Source organism: Saccostrea cucullata, unplaced genomic scaffold (genome assembly GCF_032062105.1).
Source record: "Saccostrea cucullata isolate Sc308-1 unplaced genomic scaffold, CSIRO_AGI_Scuc_v1 ctg105, whole genome shotgun sequence".
Taxonomy (NCBI): domain Eukaryota; kingdom Metazoa; phylum Mollusca; class Bivalvia; order Ostreida; family Ostreidae; genus Saccostrea; species Saccostrea cuccullata.
This window is the reverse complement of record NW_026919155.1, coordinates 425,586-447,870: the sequence shown is the minus strand read 5'-3', so window position 1 is coordinate 447,870 and position 22,285 is coordinate 425,586. Positions and strand designations below refer to the sequence as shown.

General features: G+C 35.6%; 2 protein-coding genes across 2 annotated transcripts; both read right to left on the bottom strand.

The window, feature by feature from the left end:
• Positions 1-160: 160 nt before the first annotated feature.
• LOC134280191 (uncharacterized transmembrane protein DDB_G0289901-like) lies at positions 161-2,729 on the bottom strand. The gene is made up of 2 exons (XM_062762612.1): positions 2,627-2,729; positions 161-2,046 (listed from the first exon to the last, which is right to left on the bottom strand). Exons 1-2 carry the CDS (start codon positions 2,682-2,684, stop codon positions 161-163), a joined length of 1,944 nt encoding a protein of 647 aa, XP_062618596.1. The 5' UTR covers positions 2,685-2,729.
• A 1,596-nt stretch (positions 2,730-4,325) lies between these two features.
• On the bottom strand, positions 4,326-18,785 carry LOC134280750 (meckelin-like). The gene is made up of 21 exons (XM_062763209.1): positions 18,545-18,785; positions 18,291-18,379; positions 16,971-17,049; positions 16,755-16,860; positions 16,265-16,337; positions 15,732-15,794; positions 15,435-15,497; positions 14,955-15,106; positions 14,425-14,668; positions 13,915-13,978; positions 13,688-13,780; positions 12,314-12,397; positions 10,421-10,593; positions 9,583-9,837; positions 8,499-8,943; positions 7,964-8,172; positions 5,867-5,986; positions 5,678-5,785; positions 5,410-5,512; positions 5,143-5,285; positions 4,326-4,826 (listed from the first exon to the last, which is right to left on the bottom strand). The coding sequence occupies exons 1-21, from the start codon at positions 18,744-18,746 to the stop codon at positions 4,746-4,748; spliced, it is 2,949 nt and encodes a 982-aa protein (XP_062619193.1). The 5' UTR covers positions 18,747-18,785; the 3' UTR covers positions 4,326-4,745.
• Between the last annotated feature and the right edge of the window lie 3,500 nt (positions 18,786-22,285).

Sequence of the window (22,285 nt, the reverse complement as noted above, 5' to 3'; positions counted from 1 at the left end):
TTCTTTAACATTTTATTAATGATACTTAATTTATATAAACTGCAAGGTATTTCTCAAAAGAAATGCATACACACTTAATTTTCGGGAAAGATTTAAGTTAATGTTCAAAGAATATCATCTGTAAATTTTACTCAGAACTATCGGTCATTGACTTCAGATTTCACCACCATGACCTTATATATCTTTTAAGTTGCGAGTTTTCTCCGCCATTCTCTTGTTCATGGCCGAGACTTCCTATCCCTGTGGCATGCGCTGTTGCTCCAGACTCCAATCCAGGCAATTGTAACTGTGCGCTGGAGCCAAGTGTTCCTATTCCAGTTACATGAACATACGGGTTTGTGTTCACTTGATCCATACTGAATGAACTAGCACTGTTAACTGGTCCTTTCTGAGGACCTCTTGATTGGGACCCCTTTCCTAGCGATCCTATTCCGAAATCTGTTTGCCTTTGTCCAACGTGCTCACCACCCAGTCCCCCGATTCCAGACGCCCGGATTGGCTGTGTACCATATGTTCCTATTTGTTCTATTGGCACAGCATGGTAGCCGTCAGAGTTCTCGTTCAGGAGCAATCCGTCTTTTGCTGAGTGAGCGGATTCTTCATTAGAATTAGAGGGAATGTTTGGCGTTTTCTGAACAGACATCAGCGCAGACAGAGAACTAGGAACCGGAGATCCGCTTCTAACGGATGACGACAACTTTGCTATCAAATAGTTAGCAAGTTTTTCATTGGATATGGTTTTGATGATGATGTATTTGCCTGGTTGGTCTGTTGATTGCACAAGTACATGTTCCCCGTTACTGTTCAAAACAATATGGTATTTAGGCTGATTTGAAGATTGTGTAGCACTGCCTGTGGGTTTTCCTCCGTTTTGATCTACCGTTTCTCCATTCTGTGATCCCGAATTTCCGCCGTTCTGGTTCGCAGTACCTCCGTTCTGTGTTCCAATATTCTGAGCGGTTGTTCCCCCATTATTTGTTTCTACTCCACCATTCTGAATTACAGATCCCCCATTTTGCGTTTCTGTTCCACCGTTTTGATTCGCGCTTATTCCGGCCTGTACTCCGCCATTCTGTAATTTTGAACCAATATTTTGGTTCACACTTCCTCCATTTTGAATCAAGGGTCCAGTTCCGATATTTGCTCCGGTATTTTGTGCTGATGCTCCACTATGCAGTGTTCCCCCATTCTGAGAAATAGGGCCCCCATTTTGTGCGCCAGCTAAAGCAGTACCGTCTTTTATTCCATTCGTGGTGGTTCCATCAGTTTGTTTACCAGCTGTTCCTCCATCTTGAGTCATTGTCCCGCCATTATGTGTTGTGTCCGTGTTCCCTATTTCTAGATTTTGTGAGGGGTGTGCAAATCCTTGACCAATCGATGCCATCGGATTATGATGTGGGAGAATTGTTTCAGATAAAACAGTCTCGGGATTGTATCCTAAGTTTTGAAAAAGCTCGTGGTTTAAGTGATTAGGATTGAAGCCTTGATCTGTGTCAGTGGTTCCTGACATTTGATTTGCGGATGGTTTAGGTATATGAATTGAGCTCAAAGGTAGAGCGAAGGTGGAAGGTGTGCCCACCCCAAGTCCATAATTATGTTTATCAGTGCCAGGTACCAAATTACTGATCAACGTGTTGGCACCAAAGTTGTTGTTCGAATGAGATTGACTGGACATACCCTGGCTGAGCTCCTCTTTTGGTGTATGGATGCTTCCAAGCGATCCTACATCTGTCGTCTTTGACACATACTTGTGTAAATTGTTATTTGGGTTGTAATTGGAAGAAAACTTCCATATTTCTGATTGGTGGCCAGCAAACATGCTCTGACCATTCGGATCGAACCCATTCAATTCAGCTTGGACATTTCCAGCCTGAGGCATACCCCCAAGTGGGGGAGTTTTCTGGAAATAAGCTTTTGCTGCCTCTTTAACGTCTATTGGGTTATAGGAACCGAACGCGTTTTGATCCGTTCTCATTTGCATAAACTGTTTCATAAGTTTGTTAGGGTCAAACGGATGTCCACCATCTTCACCTTGTGATAGTGCAACTGAAATGTAAATCATATGTTGTTAATTAATGTCAAAAATAAGGATGTTAAAATTACGGGTAATTCATCACATATTTTATCCTGTATCATAAAAACAAGGACTTCTTATTACCAAATAATTATAAAATCATTTTTGATCTGTTTATTTACCATGAAGTCGCTTTTTTAGGGGTGGGTATCTTTCTTGGATGTAAAGACCCATGATTTCACCACAAAATGTTTGTTCAGACTACAATATCTGTTTTCAAATACGAAATCATATTGTATCATTTTTTAACCATAAAAATTTGACCCATGGAAATTGATCTTTACTGAAATAGCTACTCGTAATTCTGTTATAATCTATTTTTCAGATTTCTAGGAATGGTTTTCGGAAATTTTTATTTCGATTCGCCCTACAGTTTTCGTTTGGTATTTCAATACAATTTTGTACAAACCAGTAGAGCTACACTCTCATCAAGTTCTCGTTTTTGTAGCTTAAATGCACAAGTATTTGAAAAAAAAAAAACTCTCATCAAGTCCTCTTTTTGTAGATTAAATGTACAATTATTTGAAAAACGAAGTAATACTATACAAATACCTTTAAATGAAATTCCAACAAACAAACAAACACACAACAAATTATGTACAGGGTTCATGATCTGTTCCTTCCAGCTCCGATTGTTTGACAATGAAAACTTGATGGCAGCTGTGAATTTATCTTCTATCGTTTTCATGACATAAATTCCTGATAGCAGTGCGCCATTGCGACTTCCAGATACCAACGACAAAGATAGGTTATAGAAATCCGGAAGCGATTCAGAAAACGTAGGCATTTTGAACTCCTAAAGGTGTTGCACTTTTGATATGCTGAAAGTGTCCATAAGCTTTATCTCTTGCATGATGTTGCAAAGAACTTCAATTGTTCAAACACGATAGATAATCAAAGAGATAATTCGTTGTATGATCAAGACCATTTTTTTTTCTCGTTCAAATTACAAGTTCGTACAAAATTCAAATACACACACACGTCAATGACAAGTTTGTTTTATATTCAAATCTACTTACAAATTTTACACACACACGTCAATGATAAGTTTGTTTTATATTTAAATCTTTATTACAAATTTTACCTCCTATTTTACTTTTTGAGTATATTTGTTTTGTTTGTATATTCATATGGGAGGCGGTTTATGATTGCATTTTTTTTGTTTATACATTTTGGCATATAATTACGGAAAATCTATTGAGCGCTGTTATCCCTAGAGGTGGCGGCAAAGCCAGTATCTCAACACCGTAGTTCTGTGTAGCCACTACGATCTTGAAGGCAGCTCTGATATCTAGGCAAACTATATGAGAGGTCTTACGAGTGTAATTGTATGATTGTTGTTCAAAGTCCTTCTTGAAAATCTTTCATTCATATGGAGACGCCGTTGCCACCACTTGCCGATCAATGGGGAACTATAATATTGACCTTTACTCGATACTTAGGACCATTGAGCGGTGAGGACCATTGAATGGTGAAAAACCTCTTTCCGTGCAACCATCTACTGTCACACGGGACCTCAGTTTATACGGTCTCATCTGAAGGACCGGTCTCCATATCCTGCAGTGAGATTCCAACCCGCATTGTAGGGATCAATCAACTTACTCCGGGACTCTAGAGCAGTCGTTTTAACCACTGCGCCACGCAGCAGTATATAATTTTTAGGGACCTATATGTTCCTGATAATTTTGCAGAAAAATCTGCTTTTATGAAATGACCTCTTTATCTCTTTAGTAACCATAACAACACCAAATCAAAATCAAACAAATACAAATCAATGTATCTTTCTGTAGCCACTTCGTTTCAACTTAATCGACTGAAAAAAAAATCGAAAGATGGACAAAGTAAAAACAGACCAGTAGTGAAGTAAATAATGAGAAAAAAAATACTCCTTTTTATGATATTTATACCGAAAGATTCAAATAAAATATGAGTATAGCAAAGTTTTGACAACTGTAGTGTGATGAGAATGCAAAATACAATGGCCCAAAATTGCAAAGGTTGTATCAGACCATCCTTATTATCGTTCATATTAATGTAACTGGACTTAGTTAAGGAATATCAAACAAGCCACACTGTACTAATCAATAATGACAATCATACTCCAAACCCCCATGATAACTTGAACAAGGTCAACAGTCAAAAACTTCTCTCTAGGGTGTCACGATTCATCTATCTCAAAATGACCATTTGAACAGACAAATGGATAATGTATAAAGCAAAAACTCAAGCATTTCAATATTTTAATCACTTACTGTAAATGCAGTAAAATAACCTATCAATTCACAATCATTTACAAATAAAAGTAAAAAGTATTCAATCCTATGTAATTCACATATATTATGATTGTTTAGTTTAAATTGAGAAATAACTTTGTCTTAGGTATAAAATTAATGAAATACCGGTAAAGGCTTAACTAGGTCACTAAAAATATCACATAATCTACGTACTAGTATATATGTATGTTTTTTTACAACCAGTCGTGCAAAAATATCATGGACGGTTAGTCTGAGATTTAAAAGAATTGTATAAACATTAAAAATACATTCAAAATATAAATACATGCATATAAAACATAAAATATAATGGCAAATTTTAACAATCGTTCATCCAACTAGCAACTTTGTCATACACAACCTTGGAATGCTCAGTTAATTATCACAGGATTTAAGCACTATATCAGGAATCGCTCATCTACTAAGGTTTTCTTTGCCAAGTTTTTCCTTCCTCCATGATCTCGCACTAAAGCAACAAGCTACAACAAAAATTGTAAATGATACAAAATATAAAGAAATAGCATATTGTACAGAGTGAATTTATCTACACTACAGTAGAAAGCTTTTATGTTAATTTTACTGTTGTTGAAAAGGTTTTGAAATACATCTTAATTATTTTCTCTGGAAAGGAAGGGGTATGGCCTATCATGTTAAATAAATTTGAATCATCATCATCAAAAATGCTTTAAAGCATCGTTCTGTTCTTTATTTCCCTTCTTAACTGTGACAAACAATAATCAAACATGAAGCTTTGCTGTTTAGGAGTAAAATCTCCTCTAGTACATCTGTACCTACCTCTACGATGATGTAAGTGATGATTCCTGAGAGGACAAAGTTTGTAGCGATGAGATCGATGATACAGAAAAGTAAGGTATCAAACAGAAGTAGTGTGATCTCATTCCCGTAAAACAAACACTGGTCAAAGGAATGCCCATCATCTGCACAAATATATAAAGACGGAAACCATTAATAAATGCTGTGCTGACAAAGACACTTGATGCAAAATCATATCAAATGTAAATGTCAAAAGAAGTTTCTGATGGAGAGAGGGAGAGATCCTACCATTGTAGAAGTATCCCTTTTCTGAGGCATCTAAGAACTCTGTATCCATAATGCTCTCCAGAAGTGTTTTATCTCTGACCTGGTAGTCCAGATTCTTCAAAGACTACAAGGAAATACATCATGGGTTAAGTTTTAATTTAACTGTAAACACAAAAGACATTTTTACGCATATGCAATTTAAATGGAATCATTAGGAATTTGAAACTTAAAAAAAAAAAGTGTAGAACTTTGTTTTCATTTTCTTATTGGTTTTAATCAAATTACTCACATGGTCAATAAAAGTAGATAAGAATTTATTAATGACGTTGTATGCCTCCACTTGTTTGTCTGTTAATCCTCCCTTTTCCTTCCCCGCTTGTGGGCCTCCACCTGCCCCCTGAAAAAGTTCAAATTCAAAATAAGCCATCATCAGGTTCACTTACATTTGTCTTTATTCTGTTTGTAAAACAATGCCTACCTCCAGTGCCACAGCTAGAAGGACTTCCTCGTATTTCAGACGAAGTTTCCGTGGTAACGTCATAACAAATGTCTGCTGCTCTGTGTTGGGAAGAAGTCCTCTCTGGCCCACTAAATCTTTCTGTGAAAACAATACTCAAAATTAGAATACTATAATAAAGAATCATAATGAGTGTAAATTAAATAGATTTTTAAAAATAAGTTAACCACAAAATGTCTCCCCAATGAACTAACAAGAGGCCCATGGGCCTTATAGGTCCACCTGAGTATCATGCGACAACTTTCCAACAATTGAATTTGATTCATGTTTTAAACCAGAGGCCATGAAATTCACAATTTTGAAACAGGCACCATTGCTTATCATAATACCCAGAGGTAGATCAGAGTAACAAAGAGAAAATGCATTTCCACTTTTAGTGAATTTCAGGGCCCCTGGGTCAGGGCTTCTTGTGTTAGAGCGGGTCCACAGTTGAGCTCTCCATCCCACAGGAACCACTGACCCTGGGGCCACATCTTTCAAAATTTTGGAAATTTTTAAAAATTTTATTTCATCATGCTATTGATTAATACCAAAGTGCAGATTTCAAAGCATTAAATTATTTCAGACTATGTCATCCCCCAAAGAACCTCTGTCCCAGGGGCCAGGAAATTAACCATTTTTGGAAGAAGCAGGTTTTTTTGGTCATAAATATATATTAAGATCATTGGCATTATACCCAACAACAAAAGAAAAGATTTTCAAAGAATTCATGCATTTTCACTTTATAAACATTAGAGCCCCACCCTAACACAAAAAAGCCCTGACCCAGGGACCCTGAAATTCAAAAATCTCAAAGAGGCATCCTTCCTCCTCATAACTACTAGTATGTACATAGTTCAGTGGTTTAATTCTCAGGTGCAGAAAAGAAGAGTTTTAAAGAATTTATGCATTTTCACTATATAATCAATAAAGCCCCACCCTAACACTAGAACCCCCAACCCAGGAGCCATGAAATTCACAATTTTGGAAGAGGTAGCCTTATTCAACATAACTATGTACTTGGTTAGTTTATTTAATACTCAGGAGCAAAGAAGAATATTTTCAAAGAATTTATGCATTTTCACTATATAATCTATATAGCCCCGCCCTAGCACTAGAACCCCTGACCCTGGGGCCATGAAATTCACAATTTTGGAAAAGGCGGTCATTTTTAACTTACCTATGCACTTGGTTAGTTTATTTAATGCCCAGGAGCAGAAAAGAAGAATTTCAAAGAAATAATGCATTTTCACTATACAACCTGTTTAGCCCCGCCCTAGCACTAGAACCCCTGACCCTGGGGCCATGAATTTCACAATTTTGGTAGAGGACTCAATGTTGATTACAATCATACCAACAGTTTGACTGCTTGATGTCCAAGAGTAAAGAAGAAGATTTTTAAAGATTGCACTAATTTTAGTGGTTTTTGCCCCCCCCCCCCCCCCCCCCCCCCCCCCCCCCCCCCCCGGCCCCAGGGGGGCAGGGACCATGAAATTCATAACTTTTTTTCCCCTTCACCTATAGATGCTATATGCCAAATTTGATTGAAATTGGTTCAGTGGTTTCAGAGAAGACGTTAAACATATTCAAATGTTAACGCACAACGCACGACGACGGACGAAAACAGATAGCAATAGGTCACTGAGTTTACTCAGGTGACGTAATAAAAGTTTGGTTACCCACAAACTTTGGCCTCCATAAATTATGATAATTTTTCAGTATTTGACAAAAATTGGTACAGTTTGTGAAATATCATGCATTCTGTAATGAAGCAAAATAAAAACAAGAGCGTTATAGCGTCTTGCAGTGTGCCTATACATGTGCATATAAATTATCTTGACATGCCAGACATTTGATGATCAGAAAAGCTCACTTGAGCCTCTAACTCATGAGAGATGAAAAGTAGTCAAAATGCTTCAGGGCTCCTTATGAATTGAACCCCCCAATGCCAGTCTAATATGCTCATCCTTTATAATCAAGATCATTGGTACAGGTCTGAGAATATTGACGTCATCACTTTTGCGGTGATGTATTACACTTGGGATATTTCCTTCACATAACAGCACAAATGGAGCATACCTCTTCTCGTTTCATCATCTCAAACATCTCCTTCATGTTTGTGTCTGCCTTCCCGTAGACTGAGCGACCGTGAATGTAGTAGCCATACTGAGCATGGTGCATGATAAAGACGCTGATGTTAGCCATGGAACACAGGTCCACAAAATCACGAACTTTGTCCTCAAAGAATCTCTCATAGATGAGTGTAAAAAATAACCACTGCACAAATGCTGAAAAAGAAATATTTGAAGATTTTATTTCAGTCACCAAAATGTAAAGGTAAGGGAGAACACCCCAAACAAATCCTCATTTTTTTTTAAACTCTGCTTTTTTCTCAAAGTAAGATTTGACAATGTAATTCAAAACCAAAAAGAAAATGAACACATTAATTAATCAATTTAAAGCTTAATAAACATTGTGCAAAAATAAGTTAAATTCAAAGAATATAGTCTTGGTATATGCACATTAAAATGCATCTTCAAACACTGCTATCTGCCATGGATTTTATTATGATTCACACTTTTTATTAATATATATAAATAAACAAAATACTCACCAACAAGAAGATATACTAGAGCGCCTATTGCGTATCTAAACATGGTGTCGTACGGTGCCTGATAATCTGACGAACTCTTCACCACTTGTCCATTTGGGTCCTTGGTGGCCACATTCTCAAACCCAACATAACTCAGAAAGAAGACTGTGGCAAAGATCTGGAAGATGTGGTTTATTTTTCTGCAAGTCTGAATCTCATTCCACTCGTTGGCCACGAAGTATGTCCTCCATATTGACACCGGGTTCTCTTTCTTGCTGCCGTCAGATTTGATTCCCAGAGTTCCCTTGGGTTTTTCCCAGTCGATGAAGAAGATGTCTACCGTGCACTGTGATGCTATCATATGAGCTACCTGGAGACATTTCAGGGCAAAGGCTGATCCAAAGAGACCCAGCCATTCCTCATATTGGATTCCATCCAACAGGAATAGATACACATAATTCTGTCTCTGTAGAGAAATATACAGCAAAACTTGGTTATAATGAAGTCACTTGGACCTATAAAATTACTTTGCTATATCTGTAATTCGTTTTAACCATATAAGAAATTATATAGCTTGGGATCCAAGATGACTTTGTTATATTCATAAATTCGCAATATCTGTGTTCGTACTAAACGAGTTCTGCTGTAGATATACCAATTCTGTGTCTGTAGACAACTTAATGAAATTCTCATTGCATTCATTTCATGATTTTACTGCACACATTTTTTTGTGTCTAAAAAAATGTACTGGGTTCATAGTAATTTATTATATTTCAAGATAAAAAACAGATCATCAAATCTTTGTGAGAACACAGAAGTATAAATTTAGCTTGTTGACTAGTTTTGACCAGAGACAGTCGTGTCAACAGAACATGAACAAGTTTTGATGACTAGAGTCTCTGGTCGAAAGCTGTCAAAAAATATCAAAACACAGGAAGGCTTTGGTGAAATAAAAGCCTAAAGGTCTTACAAATGGAAATAGTCCATAAAATGATTTTAATCTAATTTGTCGTTTTTCCTAAATTAATGTAGAAACTTTTCCTTCTCTTAACATATTACATTAATTGATTAGGCCAACCAATTGAGTTTTCTATAATAAACTTACTTTGTAAAAGATAAGGAAGTAAAATGCAATTCCAAAAGTGATGACGAAAAAGACATTAGACAGGACGCCGCTGACGTAAAACACAAAGTTGATGATAGAAGCAAAATCAATGGCCAGACGCCCAGCTCTCTTTGACCACACCCACGTTTTATACCCCGCCAAAATCACTCCCAATGTTGACAGTGTTCCCACGGCAATTTGGAAATCTTTCCTGTATGAATCTAATCCCATGTTGTACTTCACTTTAAATGTGGGCTGTAAAGCAAAAATCATTTGTATACCAACAGATATCTTCTCATGACAGACAAAAGATCATCATAAATTTGTTTGATGGAAATGAAACGTCTGACTTGTAAATGGTTAACATGAAAACTATTTCAAGCATTTAAAACACCATTTATGCAAACTGGTTTTTGTTACATACTGTACCGGTAGATACTGTAGATCACTAAATTTTCGCGACACCTTATTTTCGCGATAGTCACTGAATCTTGATTAACGAGACAAAATTTTCACGAATTGTGGTTATTGCTGTATATATTCTTAAGGAATACTATTATACGCGAGAATTAAATTTTTGCGAGCACACTTTCTCCCGTAATTACGCGAAAATAAAGTTCTCATGAATAAAAAGTGATTTACAGTATTTGACACTGGACAACATATCTCCTTGTTTCTATACCATAAAGAAAGGCCCTGTCTGAGCATTGATAAATGATTGTTTTAATATGTATACTAATGGAGGCCCCTACCTTGGTATTGATGAGTGATTGTTTTAATACATACAATAAAGGAGGCCAGTGCCTTGATATTGATGAGTAATTGTTTTAATACATACACTAATGGAGGCTCCTGCCTGGGCATTGATGAGTGACACCTGGTCGTATGTGATAGTCATCAGAGGAGGATATATACGTCCATTTGGGAGGGTGCTGTAAAGGGTGACAGAAATCTCGATACTCTTGGCGTATCTCACATACTGAGGCAGGGAGGGGGTGGGTGTAGTACCGCCTACAGCAGACAGGTAAAATTACTCAGTAATCAGTAGTCATCTTAAAAAGTACAAATATTTACAATGTACTATCCAATACATATTCAAGATCAATGGAGTTCCTGAATTTTACATTTATGTAAACATTTCTGTAACAAATTTACCAAGAGGCCCAGGGGCCACATCGCTCACCTGAGCAAATATCGGCTAGGAATTCTACAAATCAGATCAGAACTGAAAAGTTTACTGAAGGGGGGGGGGGGGGGGGGGGGGGGGGGGGGGGGGGGGGGGGGGGGGGGGGGGGGGGGGGGGGGGGGGGGGGGCTTGAATTTAATACTACTTTAGAATGCCTTCATATTAATACAGTATATGACTTTGCTGTTCTTGATAAAAGGATTTTTTAAAAACATTTTCTTCCTACACTATCACTAATAATTGCTTTGAAGTACTTGAGAAGACGATTTTCTATAAATTCCTATGTAAAACTTTGATCAGCCATTGTGGCCCCACCTTACCGGGGGTCATGATTTGAACAAACTTGAAATCTACACTACCTGAGGATGCTTCCACATGAGTTTCATCTTTCCTGGCCCTGTGGTTCTTGAGAAGAAGATTTTGAAAGATTTTCCCTAGATACTCCTATGTAAAACTTTGGTCGGCCATTTTGGCCCCGCCCTACCCCCGGGGGTCGTGATTTGAACAAACTTGAATCTACACTACCTGAGCATGCTTCCATATAAATTGATGAATTATGGCTTTGTCATTCTTGAGAAGAAGATTTTTAAAGAATTTTCCTATATATTTCTATGTAAAACTTTGGTCGGCCATTTTGGCCCTGCCCTACCCGCGGGGGTCATGATTTGAACAAAATTGAATCTAAACTACCTGAGCATGCTTCCATATAAATATGATGAATTATGGCTTTGTCATTCTTGAGAAGAAGATTTCTAAAGAAATTTCCTATATATTTCTACGTAAAACTTTGGTCGGCCATTTTGGCCCCGTCCTACCCCCGGGGGTCATGATTTAACAAACTTGAATCTACACTACCTGAGCATGCTTCCATATAAATATGATGAATTATGGCTTTGTCATTCTTGAGAAGAAGATTTTTAAAGAATTTTCCTCCATATTTCTATGTAAAACTTTGGTCGGCCATTTTGGCCCCGCCCTACCCCCAGGGGTCATGATTTGAACAAATTTGAATCTACACTACCTGAGCATGCTTCCATATAAATATGATGAATTATGGCTTTGTCATTCTTGAGAAGAAGATTTTTAAAGAATATTCCTATATATTTCAATGTAAAACTTTGGTCAGCCATTTTGGCCCCGCCCTACCCTCGGGGGTCATGATTTGAACAAATTTGAATCTACACTACCTGAGGATGTTTCTCCATAAGTTTCATCTTTCCTGGCACAGTGGTTCTTGAAAGAAGATTTTATTCCCAATTATCTCCCCTTGAATTGGCCCTTCATTTGAACAAACTTGAATCCCCTTCACCCAATGTACTTTGTGGCAAGTTTGGTTGAAATTGGCCCAGCGGTTCTGTAAAAAGTCAAATGTGAAAAGTTTACAGACAGACGGAAAAACGGACACCGGACAAATTTAAAAATATCAAGAATATTTTATTTTGCATTCATTTTCATAAATTGTATCATATCTACTCAAAAAATGTGAATGAGGACGTTATTCATCAGAACTACTGCTGTGTCTGGATTTAGAGTCTGGATACGCACCTCCAGAAGTGTCTGCTCCTGTTGTGACTACGTTATCCACCAGGAAAAATCTCCGCGTCAGAATCCAGTCCCTAGTGCTGGAACCTTAAATAGGAGCAAAAACAACTTATATAATTACTATCAACATTCACAACATTTACTTCAATTGTACAATTATTAATTTGCTCCTATGTAAGAAAGTGGAACAATAGTATACCATACATGTTAACCTATTGTGATGAAAAATAGGGAGATTCAAACCTCCAAAGCAGTAGCATTGCGCGTGTGTTGTTTTACGCTTGGATGAAGATATATTTCATGTAATAAACATGTATGGCTTTAAATGAAAACTACAATAATTAATCTTAAATATCAACTGCAAAGAAATAGACAGAAACACCTTAAGTTTGACATCAATTATACTAATTCGAATGTTTTTCATGCTCATCATTTTGCTTTGATTGGCTGCTAAACTTAGCCTTTTGAAGTGTGATCTTTGCTGATGTAGCCCAGAGGCAATTATTCTGGATGTTCATTCAGTTGTCAAACACAACAAATGAAGACATGGTTTAATACAGATCTAAAACTATTTCCTATCTTTCGTTAATTAAATCGGATTTACCGCGATGATCGAAAATGAAAGTAGAGATGTGCCTCATGGCTTGGTCAATCGAGTGATTTTTATTGACTTTATTGATGAAATTGTGATCTCTTGTGCTTTTATAGACAATGTCAAACGCTTTCATCCAATTCTTAAATGCAGTATCTCCTTTTCCATGGCAGTAATGCTAAAGAAATTTATCGTAACCAATGTAATCACTGGCATCCTGTGATGTTGTCATTGTCAAAAACATGCTTGAAATCTATGTACACATCGGTACAAAAAAAGCGTTTGTATGCTTCCGGGTCAAATCACGAGATATCTAATGAGATTTTAAGACGAGTGGCTTCAAAAATGGATACCCAAGCGAACCAAACTTTAAACGAAACTTTTGTAGAAAAGCAGTAGATTTATGAATAAAATCGGTAGGCGGGAGATGGAGTGAAAAAGCGGTACACTCCCGCTTAAATCGGTAGAGTTAACATGTATGAGTATACACACAAATGGTACATGTATATGTGTTTCAATGAGTGGAGTCACAATGGACACGAGTGAAAGTGTAACACTTGAATGAACACAAAATTAACTGTATATTAAATTTATGATGGAAGCAAACTGCAATTGTGGATACACACAAAATTGTAACAACTGGGTGGTCACAATTAGTATCGAATGAGTGGTCATAAAGTGTTAAATGTTAAAATGAGTGGTCACTACAGTGTCATTATACAAACATATAGAGTGTAATAATAAATTTAAACTCTTAGTCATTGATTCTGATGAGTCCTAGTTACCTGTATTCACTTTGTCCCCTCCAAACACCAGGTTGTTGATTTTCACTGGGGCTGCATACAGTTGTTTTTCTCCATTTCGTGTAATCTCAATATCTTGTTGAAGTTAAGTAAAACGTAAGTATACTGTACATAATGTAATAAAGGTTCAGACTGCCATTCAGTCATTGTAATGTATCCTTGAAGAAAGGTATGATTACACATTATGGTTAAATTTAAACAAAGGATACATAAGTCAAAGAACTCCAGTTGGTATTTCTGGGTGTCCCAAAGATCTATCGCAGGAATGGAACACTGAAATAAGGAAGCAGTCAGTTATTGTTCATAAAAAGTATATGTCACTTCTGCTTGTACAACAACGAACAAACATAAATATTATCAAAATACTCTATACAATCAACCTAATACTGAAAACACACAATTTTCTTTAAGGAGGCTGGGGGGTCAACAAATTAATCACAAATTAACCACCAGATTTAACTTATTTTTTTAGATACGGTAACTTAAGCTGTCTACTATCATTTCACAAAGAAAAAAATCATACATTTTAGTTTTAAAATTTGATCATTTTCTATATCTTCATATGGAGCTCTCCTTTTAAAGGAGATAAAAATAGTCTGAAAATGGCTGCCACACCCCAGCCTCGTTAATTTTTCCCACTTCCCAAGGATATGAAATGATGGAGCTAAAATTGAAATTGACTTTATACTTTAAAAAGGAGATATTTCTTGAATACTTACAGACTGTTCATAGTAAGTGCCAAATGTATAAGCTGCATTGAGTCTTGAGGTAGTGTCCGAGCAAAGCTGGAGTCGTCCACCTTTAACCTCCGACGTGCCTAGGTATGTTCCGTTTAAGGTGTACCGTCCTACACGATACTCCAGGTAAGACACAGGACTAAATGTGTACTCCGTAGTTAGAGAGTCATCATCCAGGATTCTGTCCCCTTCCTGGGAGTAATACAGAACAGGGAGGTAGGCATTCCTGTAACAGAATAAAACACAAAATGTAAGCATTTCTTTAACTGGATAAAACAAAGGGAGGTAGGCATTCCTGTAACAGAATAAAACACAAAATGTAAACATTTCTTTAACTGGATAAAACAAAGGGAGGTAGGCATTCTTGTAACAGAATAAAACACAAAATGTAAGCATTTCTTTTAACAGATTAAACACAGGGGGTAAGCATTTCTTTTACTGGATTAAACACATAAATTAAACTGCCTGGAAGCAGAATGGCTGACAATTGGATTCCATAAACTGGTACTTACCAATCCTGTCCTAGTGTGGCTGGGAGGTTTTTTTCGGGGACCTTTCTGTACAGGTTACAAGTCTTAGTCTCGGTGAGAGAGGCATCATACTCAAACCAAGATAGCACACAAAGGTTACTTAGAATCTGGCAAGCCGTGGAGTTTACAAAATCCTACAATAAAGGTGTAACACAAAGGTTACTTAGAATCTGCAAGCCGTGGAGTTTACAAAATCCTACAATAAAGGTGTAACAGAATTCATCAAATGTTTAAAATATGCTATCCAGTTTTTAAGTATAAGCAATATTTTAATTGTTGCAAATTATGAAAAAATTTAGTCCATGTCTTCATTTCCAACATCAAATGTTACAATTTTTTATGAAAAAGAAAAGGAAAGTTAAATGAAGTTGGAGACTTGGAGTATTCAGCATTAGACAAAATCTCTGCTCTAACTTTGTTGACATGGAGTAGCACTGGTTATCAGTTATAACAGTGACTTACTCTACACATGAGGTAGGCTGCCTGTACATGTTCTCTCACATACGTCGACTCAGCTGTTCCACTCTGTATATATAAAGATAAAATACAATATAACTAACAGGAGCAGGGAAACTGTAAAATTAAGAAACTAAAACAATGCATAGAAACTAGTACAGTGTACTGTCTACATTATTAAACAGCAAACAGTGCAATTTTTTTGTTGTTGGGATATGATTAAAAAAAAATTAATTTTACTGAATGTGTGTTTCCTTGTATAGCAGCACTGATACACCCTATCTTTAATATAATGATACTTACAGTTAAAGGTACTGTAGTGATCTGGAAGGATCTAATGGTGTTATTGAAACAAATTCCACCACTCTGAAATAAATCATACAAGAAATATTACTACTGCTATGTTGATAATCTAATAATGTTTTCATGTACAGGTAATCCTTGATGAGGCAGCAAGAAGTATCTCCGTCATTGGATGTTACTGACCCGATAAAGGTTTAGTGTTTTAAGACAGAATTATGTGTATTTATTAAAACTGGACCTAGCTGTATAAAACACAGCATTTTGAAAGAAATTCATACATTGTTCTATCAAGGCAATCATGGCAAAACAGTTCATTTATATCACAACAAGGTAAAATATAAGTAACTTGGTTTAATCAACTTTAATACTGTTACCAAATTTTATCTACCAGTGGAATTTGAATGAATTTAAACAATTAACATCTTTATTGTTTGAAATCTTAATCTATATTTGCTGAATAGGCATTGATCTACAAATTTCTTTATCTTTTATTTTTTATTGTAAATTTAAGGACTCAAACAGATCACACTTACCAGCTGGCCACTAGGACAGGTACATGTTCTCCAGGTAGGATTTATTTTTAGTAACATGTTGCATCTCTCACACCTAAAAACACAATGTCATTAAGTCATATGACTAACACTTTGTCTCATTATGGTGAGTACCATCCAACCAATGGTCAAATGTTTCACTTGTTTAACACAAATGATTAGCTCTCATCAAAATTGGTTATGTGTCAGTGAATGAATCTGAATTAATAAAACTTTATTTTAAGCAGTGTCTTTAAAACTCAAATTAATTTAAAAAAATGAGGAATTGATGTCAAATATCAGAAAATCTTGACAAAAAAACTCATCTCAACAATCCATATCAGTGTTCAAAGTTTTTTAAAAACTTCCCTAGACATAATGAAGGATAGACAGAAGGGTGCATGAAGGTATGACAAACACTTCATGTTTTCCTATTTCCCTGATGTTATAAATTACACTGAGATATGATTTCTGATATACATCTAACATTTACCTGTCACCCTTGAGATTGGGACTGGTGAAGTCAGCACATGCCTGGCAGACCCGGGCGTCCCCTCCCCCTGTAGTCGTCACCAGCCCTCCATTAACCTCCCTCTCCACTGATAAAGTTACATATGTACATTTAGTTCAATAATGAAGTTGTAACTAAGAGTATCAAACCCAATAAATATAATTCATGAAAATGATGATTGTTTCACTTCTGAAGTACCTGCTACATTGTTGCCCCCACAAGCACATGCTGTCCCTGCCTCACAAGTGACACAGCCCCAGCCATCAGCTGATCTGACCTAAAAAAAATAATACATATATAATTTACAAACCCTTTTACATCCAATTTATCTATAGAATGAAAAATCAATATACAAATGAACAGTTTGTAAGATTTTTATAAAACCAGCTTAATTTTTGTAGACATTTATATCATGAATATAGGGTTAAAAAAATTCTGTACATGGTTAACATTATTTTCAACAACACAGTATTTTAAGTTAGTTCAATTAAAATTGGGCCACTGCTTTTTGTGCATAAGTTGAAAATGCGGAAAAGTATACAGACAACAGATGGACGTTAGACCCCTTTAACAAGAAAAGCTCATTGAACCTCTGGCTCAGGCAAGTTTAAAAGAAGAATCTATGGAATAGTCTGCAATTACAGACTTGTTGAAATCTGTCGGTCCTGTCGGCAAGGCTGGTATTTGTATGGATTGATAATTTACAAGAAAAACATTGGTCCAAATTACCTTTTGAGAAAATTGAGCATGATGCAAATGGGATAGGGGTGCACAGGTGAACATAAAAAAAGAAATTGCTGATAAAAGAGTTTCTATCCAACAAAAGAAACTTGAAAGGTTGTTGAAAATAAAGTACATTTTAGTGCAGTTATTTTTTCTTTTTACGTGTCAAAATTAAGGTACAAGTATCCGGTCTGACAAAACTTCATCCGGTCTGACAGAACATTTGACTTTGTTAGACCAGGGACCTATATAGTAACGGAATAGGCAACTATCACAAGTCTCCCAATATCTCCAACGTTGCGGGATTTCGTAAGACAACTTTAATTAATTATATCTCTAATGCTATCACATATATTTGATCAAAACCTTTAACAATCTATCAAAAAATTATTCAAGATTTATTTTTAGCACAGATTATACTCCTTATCTTACTAGTAAATTTGTTTTATTCAAAATCAGCACATGCCCATGATCAGATGTATTTCCGAGAAATCGCATATTTTGGTGTTTGTTTTCTTTATATTTAAATTATAATACTTATGCTTTAAAATTTATTATAAATCATTTCCAATACATAAAAGGAATAAATGATATTAATCAGAAACCATCTTATTTATTGGGAATAAATGTAGATTAAAAAAACTTGTAGTGTTGTGCGTGATGTTTTGGGTAAATAAACATGGCGATGAAGGAGTTGCCTATCCCTTTAGTTTAGTATATAGGTCCCTGGTTAGACCAAATGTCTGACAGTTATTTCAAAATTTCGTTAATTCTGTTGGTCAATTTTAATAATACCTGATTTAATGGGCACTTGCTACACCATATGTTTGCGCCTCCAAAATTAGTTACATACTTGTAATCTGATTTACATTCACATGAGTAACCTGAAAAGGTAAACCAACAATTTTTAATTAATATGAAGATCTATACATTCATTGTGAAAGAAATAATGTTTCCAAGGCATTAATTACTCATCTAAAATTACTGAAACATCAATTCACATTGATCATGATTTTCTCGTATTGACGTCAAGTTCAGACACGGCTTACCATCAGAACTGACGTCTTGAAATGTTGTATTTTGTAAGCAGGACGTGCATCTCATCGACAAAGTATTGAAATATTGATTGTATTGTTGTCCTAAATTTGTTACGGTCGTACAATCATCCTTCGTTATGATGGGAATGTATTCATTTTGGGCTAAAACAACTGGTAAAAGATAAATAAAGCACCGAACCACTTTCACCGCCATCTTTGTTGACGGTCGTTTACAGGCGGTAACTGTGCTTTATGAAACGAGAGATACTGGTTTCTTTCAGAGCGTTCAAATAACGTCGATCAATGAATGTCAAAATTAGATTTTTGCAGTAAGTTATGTTTTATGTTAAAAACATAAATTGAAAATACCTTTGATTGAGAGAAATATTTCTTTTTAATTCTCGTAGGCCTATATATATATTTTTAATTTCTTCATATATGACCTGATTTTTTCAGTCCGGACAAAATAGGAATTTTTTTCTTATCTTTCACGGGGTCTTTCTGGGCATGCCAGAAATGCCCGAGAAGGTGGGATTTATTATTGTTGAACATGTTTTTAAATAAACGATAATTTTACACCGTACTTATTCCTGTTGCTGGATAATTCTGGAAGAAGATGGGCGAAAAGGGGGCGCAAAATGCGTAAAATTAGTAAAATGCTCATGAAGATGCCGAAAATTAACGCATGCGTTGAATAAAAATTATATGACATCTCGTCTAATCATCAAAGTATACTTTATGCAAAATCTGCAAAAATCTCAAATTATTCGCCTATAGGAATAGCATAAACACACTAAAGAGGACAAAAATGATTATTCCCCTATACTTATAATTAACCAGAGACATATCAAACCATTTAATATTTTTATATCTCTGTTATATACCGGTATTATCAAGTAATTTTTTCGATATGGGTATTCACTCCATTCTATAAAAAGTTTATCCTCAAAGTTTTGAGTAAAAGTATACATTTTTATGCCCCCTTAATCAAAGAATGGGGGTATATAATTTCACTGTCCGTCTGTCTACAATATACTTGCCAGTGTCTGTTTATCTGTCAGCAAAACTTTTACAATACCCATAACTATATAACCTTTGACTGGTTGGAGCTATGGCTTTATATCGCAATATGTGTATTCCATGTGACAATGCCTTTCTTCAGGTTGGGACCAATTGGCCAAATGGGATATAATAGTCTGTTTAGGATATAATATCCCAAATGGGCTATAAATTTGAATGCTGGACAACTCGCCCCCAAGACAAGTCGCCCCCAAGACAACTCGCCACCTTTTCAGGACAACTCGCCCCCAATTTAGGACAACTCGCCCCCTGTTAAGACAACTCGCCCCCAGGTTAAGATAACTCGCCCCCAGCTTTAAGAAAGCAAATTGGGGGCGATATTTTTTTTATATAAATGTATATATTTTTTATTTAATATATATATTTTCATATTATTTCGATATTTATTTTCATTTTAAATGTTTCTGGTGTCAGTTACGCTAAAAAATTGTACTCCTCTCCTCACGTGAGATGCCTGAAAAAGAAATATGTTTTAGATTAAATTCATCAATATTTGCATTTATGCTGTCATTTATGCCTATAACATTGCGCTTAAAAAAGGAGAAGATACGATTAATATAATTTTTTTCTATGAAATTAAAATGTTTATTTTTTTATATAATATTAAATATATTTTTTTATTGAATTATTTTAATGTGATTTTATATTTTAAATTATTTGTTTCCAACTCAAGCTTTCTTGAATTCTTCATCACTTTAAGGTTTTAAGTTGCTTCGGAGCTTGGATACACCATTTTTTTTTTTTATCAACTGTATATACGTAATTTTCGAGGCTTGCATGCTCTGATTCTTCATTACTTTAAAGCTGCTTTGGAGCTTGGACAAGCCAATTTTTGGTCAACTAAATATACATAATTTTCTTGGCTTGCTTGTCCTAATTGATCATCACTTTGAAGTTCCAAATTACTTGTGAGCTTGGGGATTTCATTAAAATTCTGTTTGATGTTTTCATTTCAGTTTTCATAAGTTTCCTAAAAGCCGTCAATAGAATATCATTAATATGTCATTAAATAATTAAGATTGTTCAACTTAGAACATTGTACTTGATTTACCTAGACATATTCTACAGTTAAAAATTTAAAACAATATAATGCATTTTTTGCTTTATTTCATAAGAAAAAAGTCTAAGGAAATAATAAATATTTCATACATATATTGTATTTACTTTATATATGAAAAAACCCAAACAAATAACAACATATTACACACACAATCGTAAATATTAATTTTATTTTACTTATAATAAATATCAATTATAAATCATAAATTAATTTTGCATTTAAAATATATTTTAGTGAATAATATATGTCGTTTTTTCCTTGCAATACACAATGAAATATAATGGGGGCGAGTTGTCTCTACAGTGGGGGCGAGCTGTCCTGAGTGGGGGCGAGTTGTCCTAAACTGGGGGCGAGTTGTCTTAACAGGTGTTGGGGGCGAGTTGTCTTGGGGGCGAGTTGTCCTGATTCCATAAATTTACAGTGCAAAAAATGAAAATTTTTATTTTGGCTATAAATATCATAAATCCGCATTTGGACACTTATAAAGGAATAACTTTTGGTTCACAAGTTTTTCTGTATGCCCATTGTTTAGAAGATTGATCCCTCGGAAGTTCCATAACTTCTTGGGGATCAATCTTACAAACTGTAGGGTTGCAGAAAAACTTGTCAGCTAAAAGTTATTCTGTTTTAAGTGTCCTGATGCGGATTTATGATATTTATAGCCAAAATAAAAATTTTCATTTTTTGCACTGTAAATTTATAGCCCATTTGGGATATTATATCCCAAACAGACTATTATATCCCATTTGGGTGATTGGTCCCAACCTGTTCTTTGGTAAAAACATATTTTACCTCTTGACTTTGTAGTCTGACCCAATTTTGCAAAAATTAACCAACTTTTACCTTGACCATAACTTTTGAATCTGATGCCATGTCATTCAGGGTTATATTTACAGTACTTTCTTTCGTTTGTAAGGAATTTATTGTACAGAGAGGCGTGGCAGTCGAGTCGCGCAGCGACGAGACAGCCACGCCTCTCTGTATAATAAATTCCTTACAAACAAAAGAAAGGGTCTGTAAATGTCTTGTGTCATGGTCATTTGCATAGCCACTCCCTCGACATTAAACTGCACGCGACATTACGTCACGGGCCTAGGTCCATCGTAGACGGTTCAAACAAATCAGAAAGTACGAAGGAGATGGCTGCATTGGAAAGTCAAGCGATGTTAAAAGAGTGTGCAATTGTATCTGATGGATTAATTTAAGCAGTTTGAATATTTCAAAAAACCATAAGGTACTGGAAACCTGGATCCGTCCGCAAAATGATCCGCTTCATTACTGTTACTACGGAAAAAGTTGCATGTCCGGAGGAAATCCGAATGAAGTACGGTAGCCACTGGTGTCAAAATTATGGAATGCATTGTGAAAAAGTCCGAATGCATACTTGTATATTATACAAACATGTGTCACTGTGCATGTAACTCAAGGTACCCAGGAAACAGGTACTTTTAAGAAAATCATCAAACTGCGCGTGTTTTCAATATTGTCAGATTTAAATTATCTTATTTTCATTTTAATATACGTGTTTTTAGTGAAAACCTGTGTATTGTTTTTATTTCTTTGTTTAAAGCAGTTAACTAGTAACTCAGGAATGGATTCGATTACATTAAAAA

Excerpts from the sequence above, each read along its gene's own strand:
- LOC134280191 (XM_062762612.1), bottom strand. The coding sequence starts at position 2,684 with ATGAACCCTGTACATAATTTGTTGTGTGTTTGTTTGTTTGTTGGAATT. Across the intron at positions 2,047-2,626 it reads TGTTGGAATTTCATTTAAAG|TTGCACTATCACAAGGTGAA; the intron begins GTATTTGTATAG and ends TTTACATTTCAG.
- LOC134280750 (XM_062763209.1), bottom strand. The coding sequence starts at position 18,746 with ATGGCGGTGAAAGTGGTTCGGTGCTTTATTTATCTTTTACCAGTTGTT. Across the intron at positions 13,979-14,424 it reads GCACTTACTATGAACAGTCT|TGTTCCATTCCTGCGATAGA; the intron begins GTAAGTATTCAA and ends TCCTTATTTCAG. Across the intron at positions 13,781-13,914 it reads ACTGGAGTTCTTTGACTTAT|ATATTGAGATTACACGAAAT; the intron begins GTATCCTTTGTT and ends AACTTCAACAAG.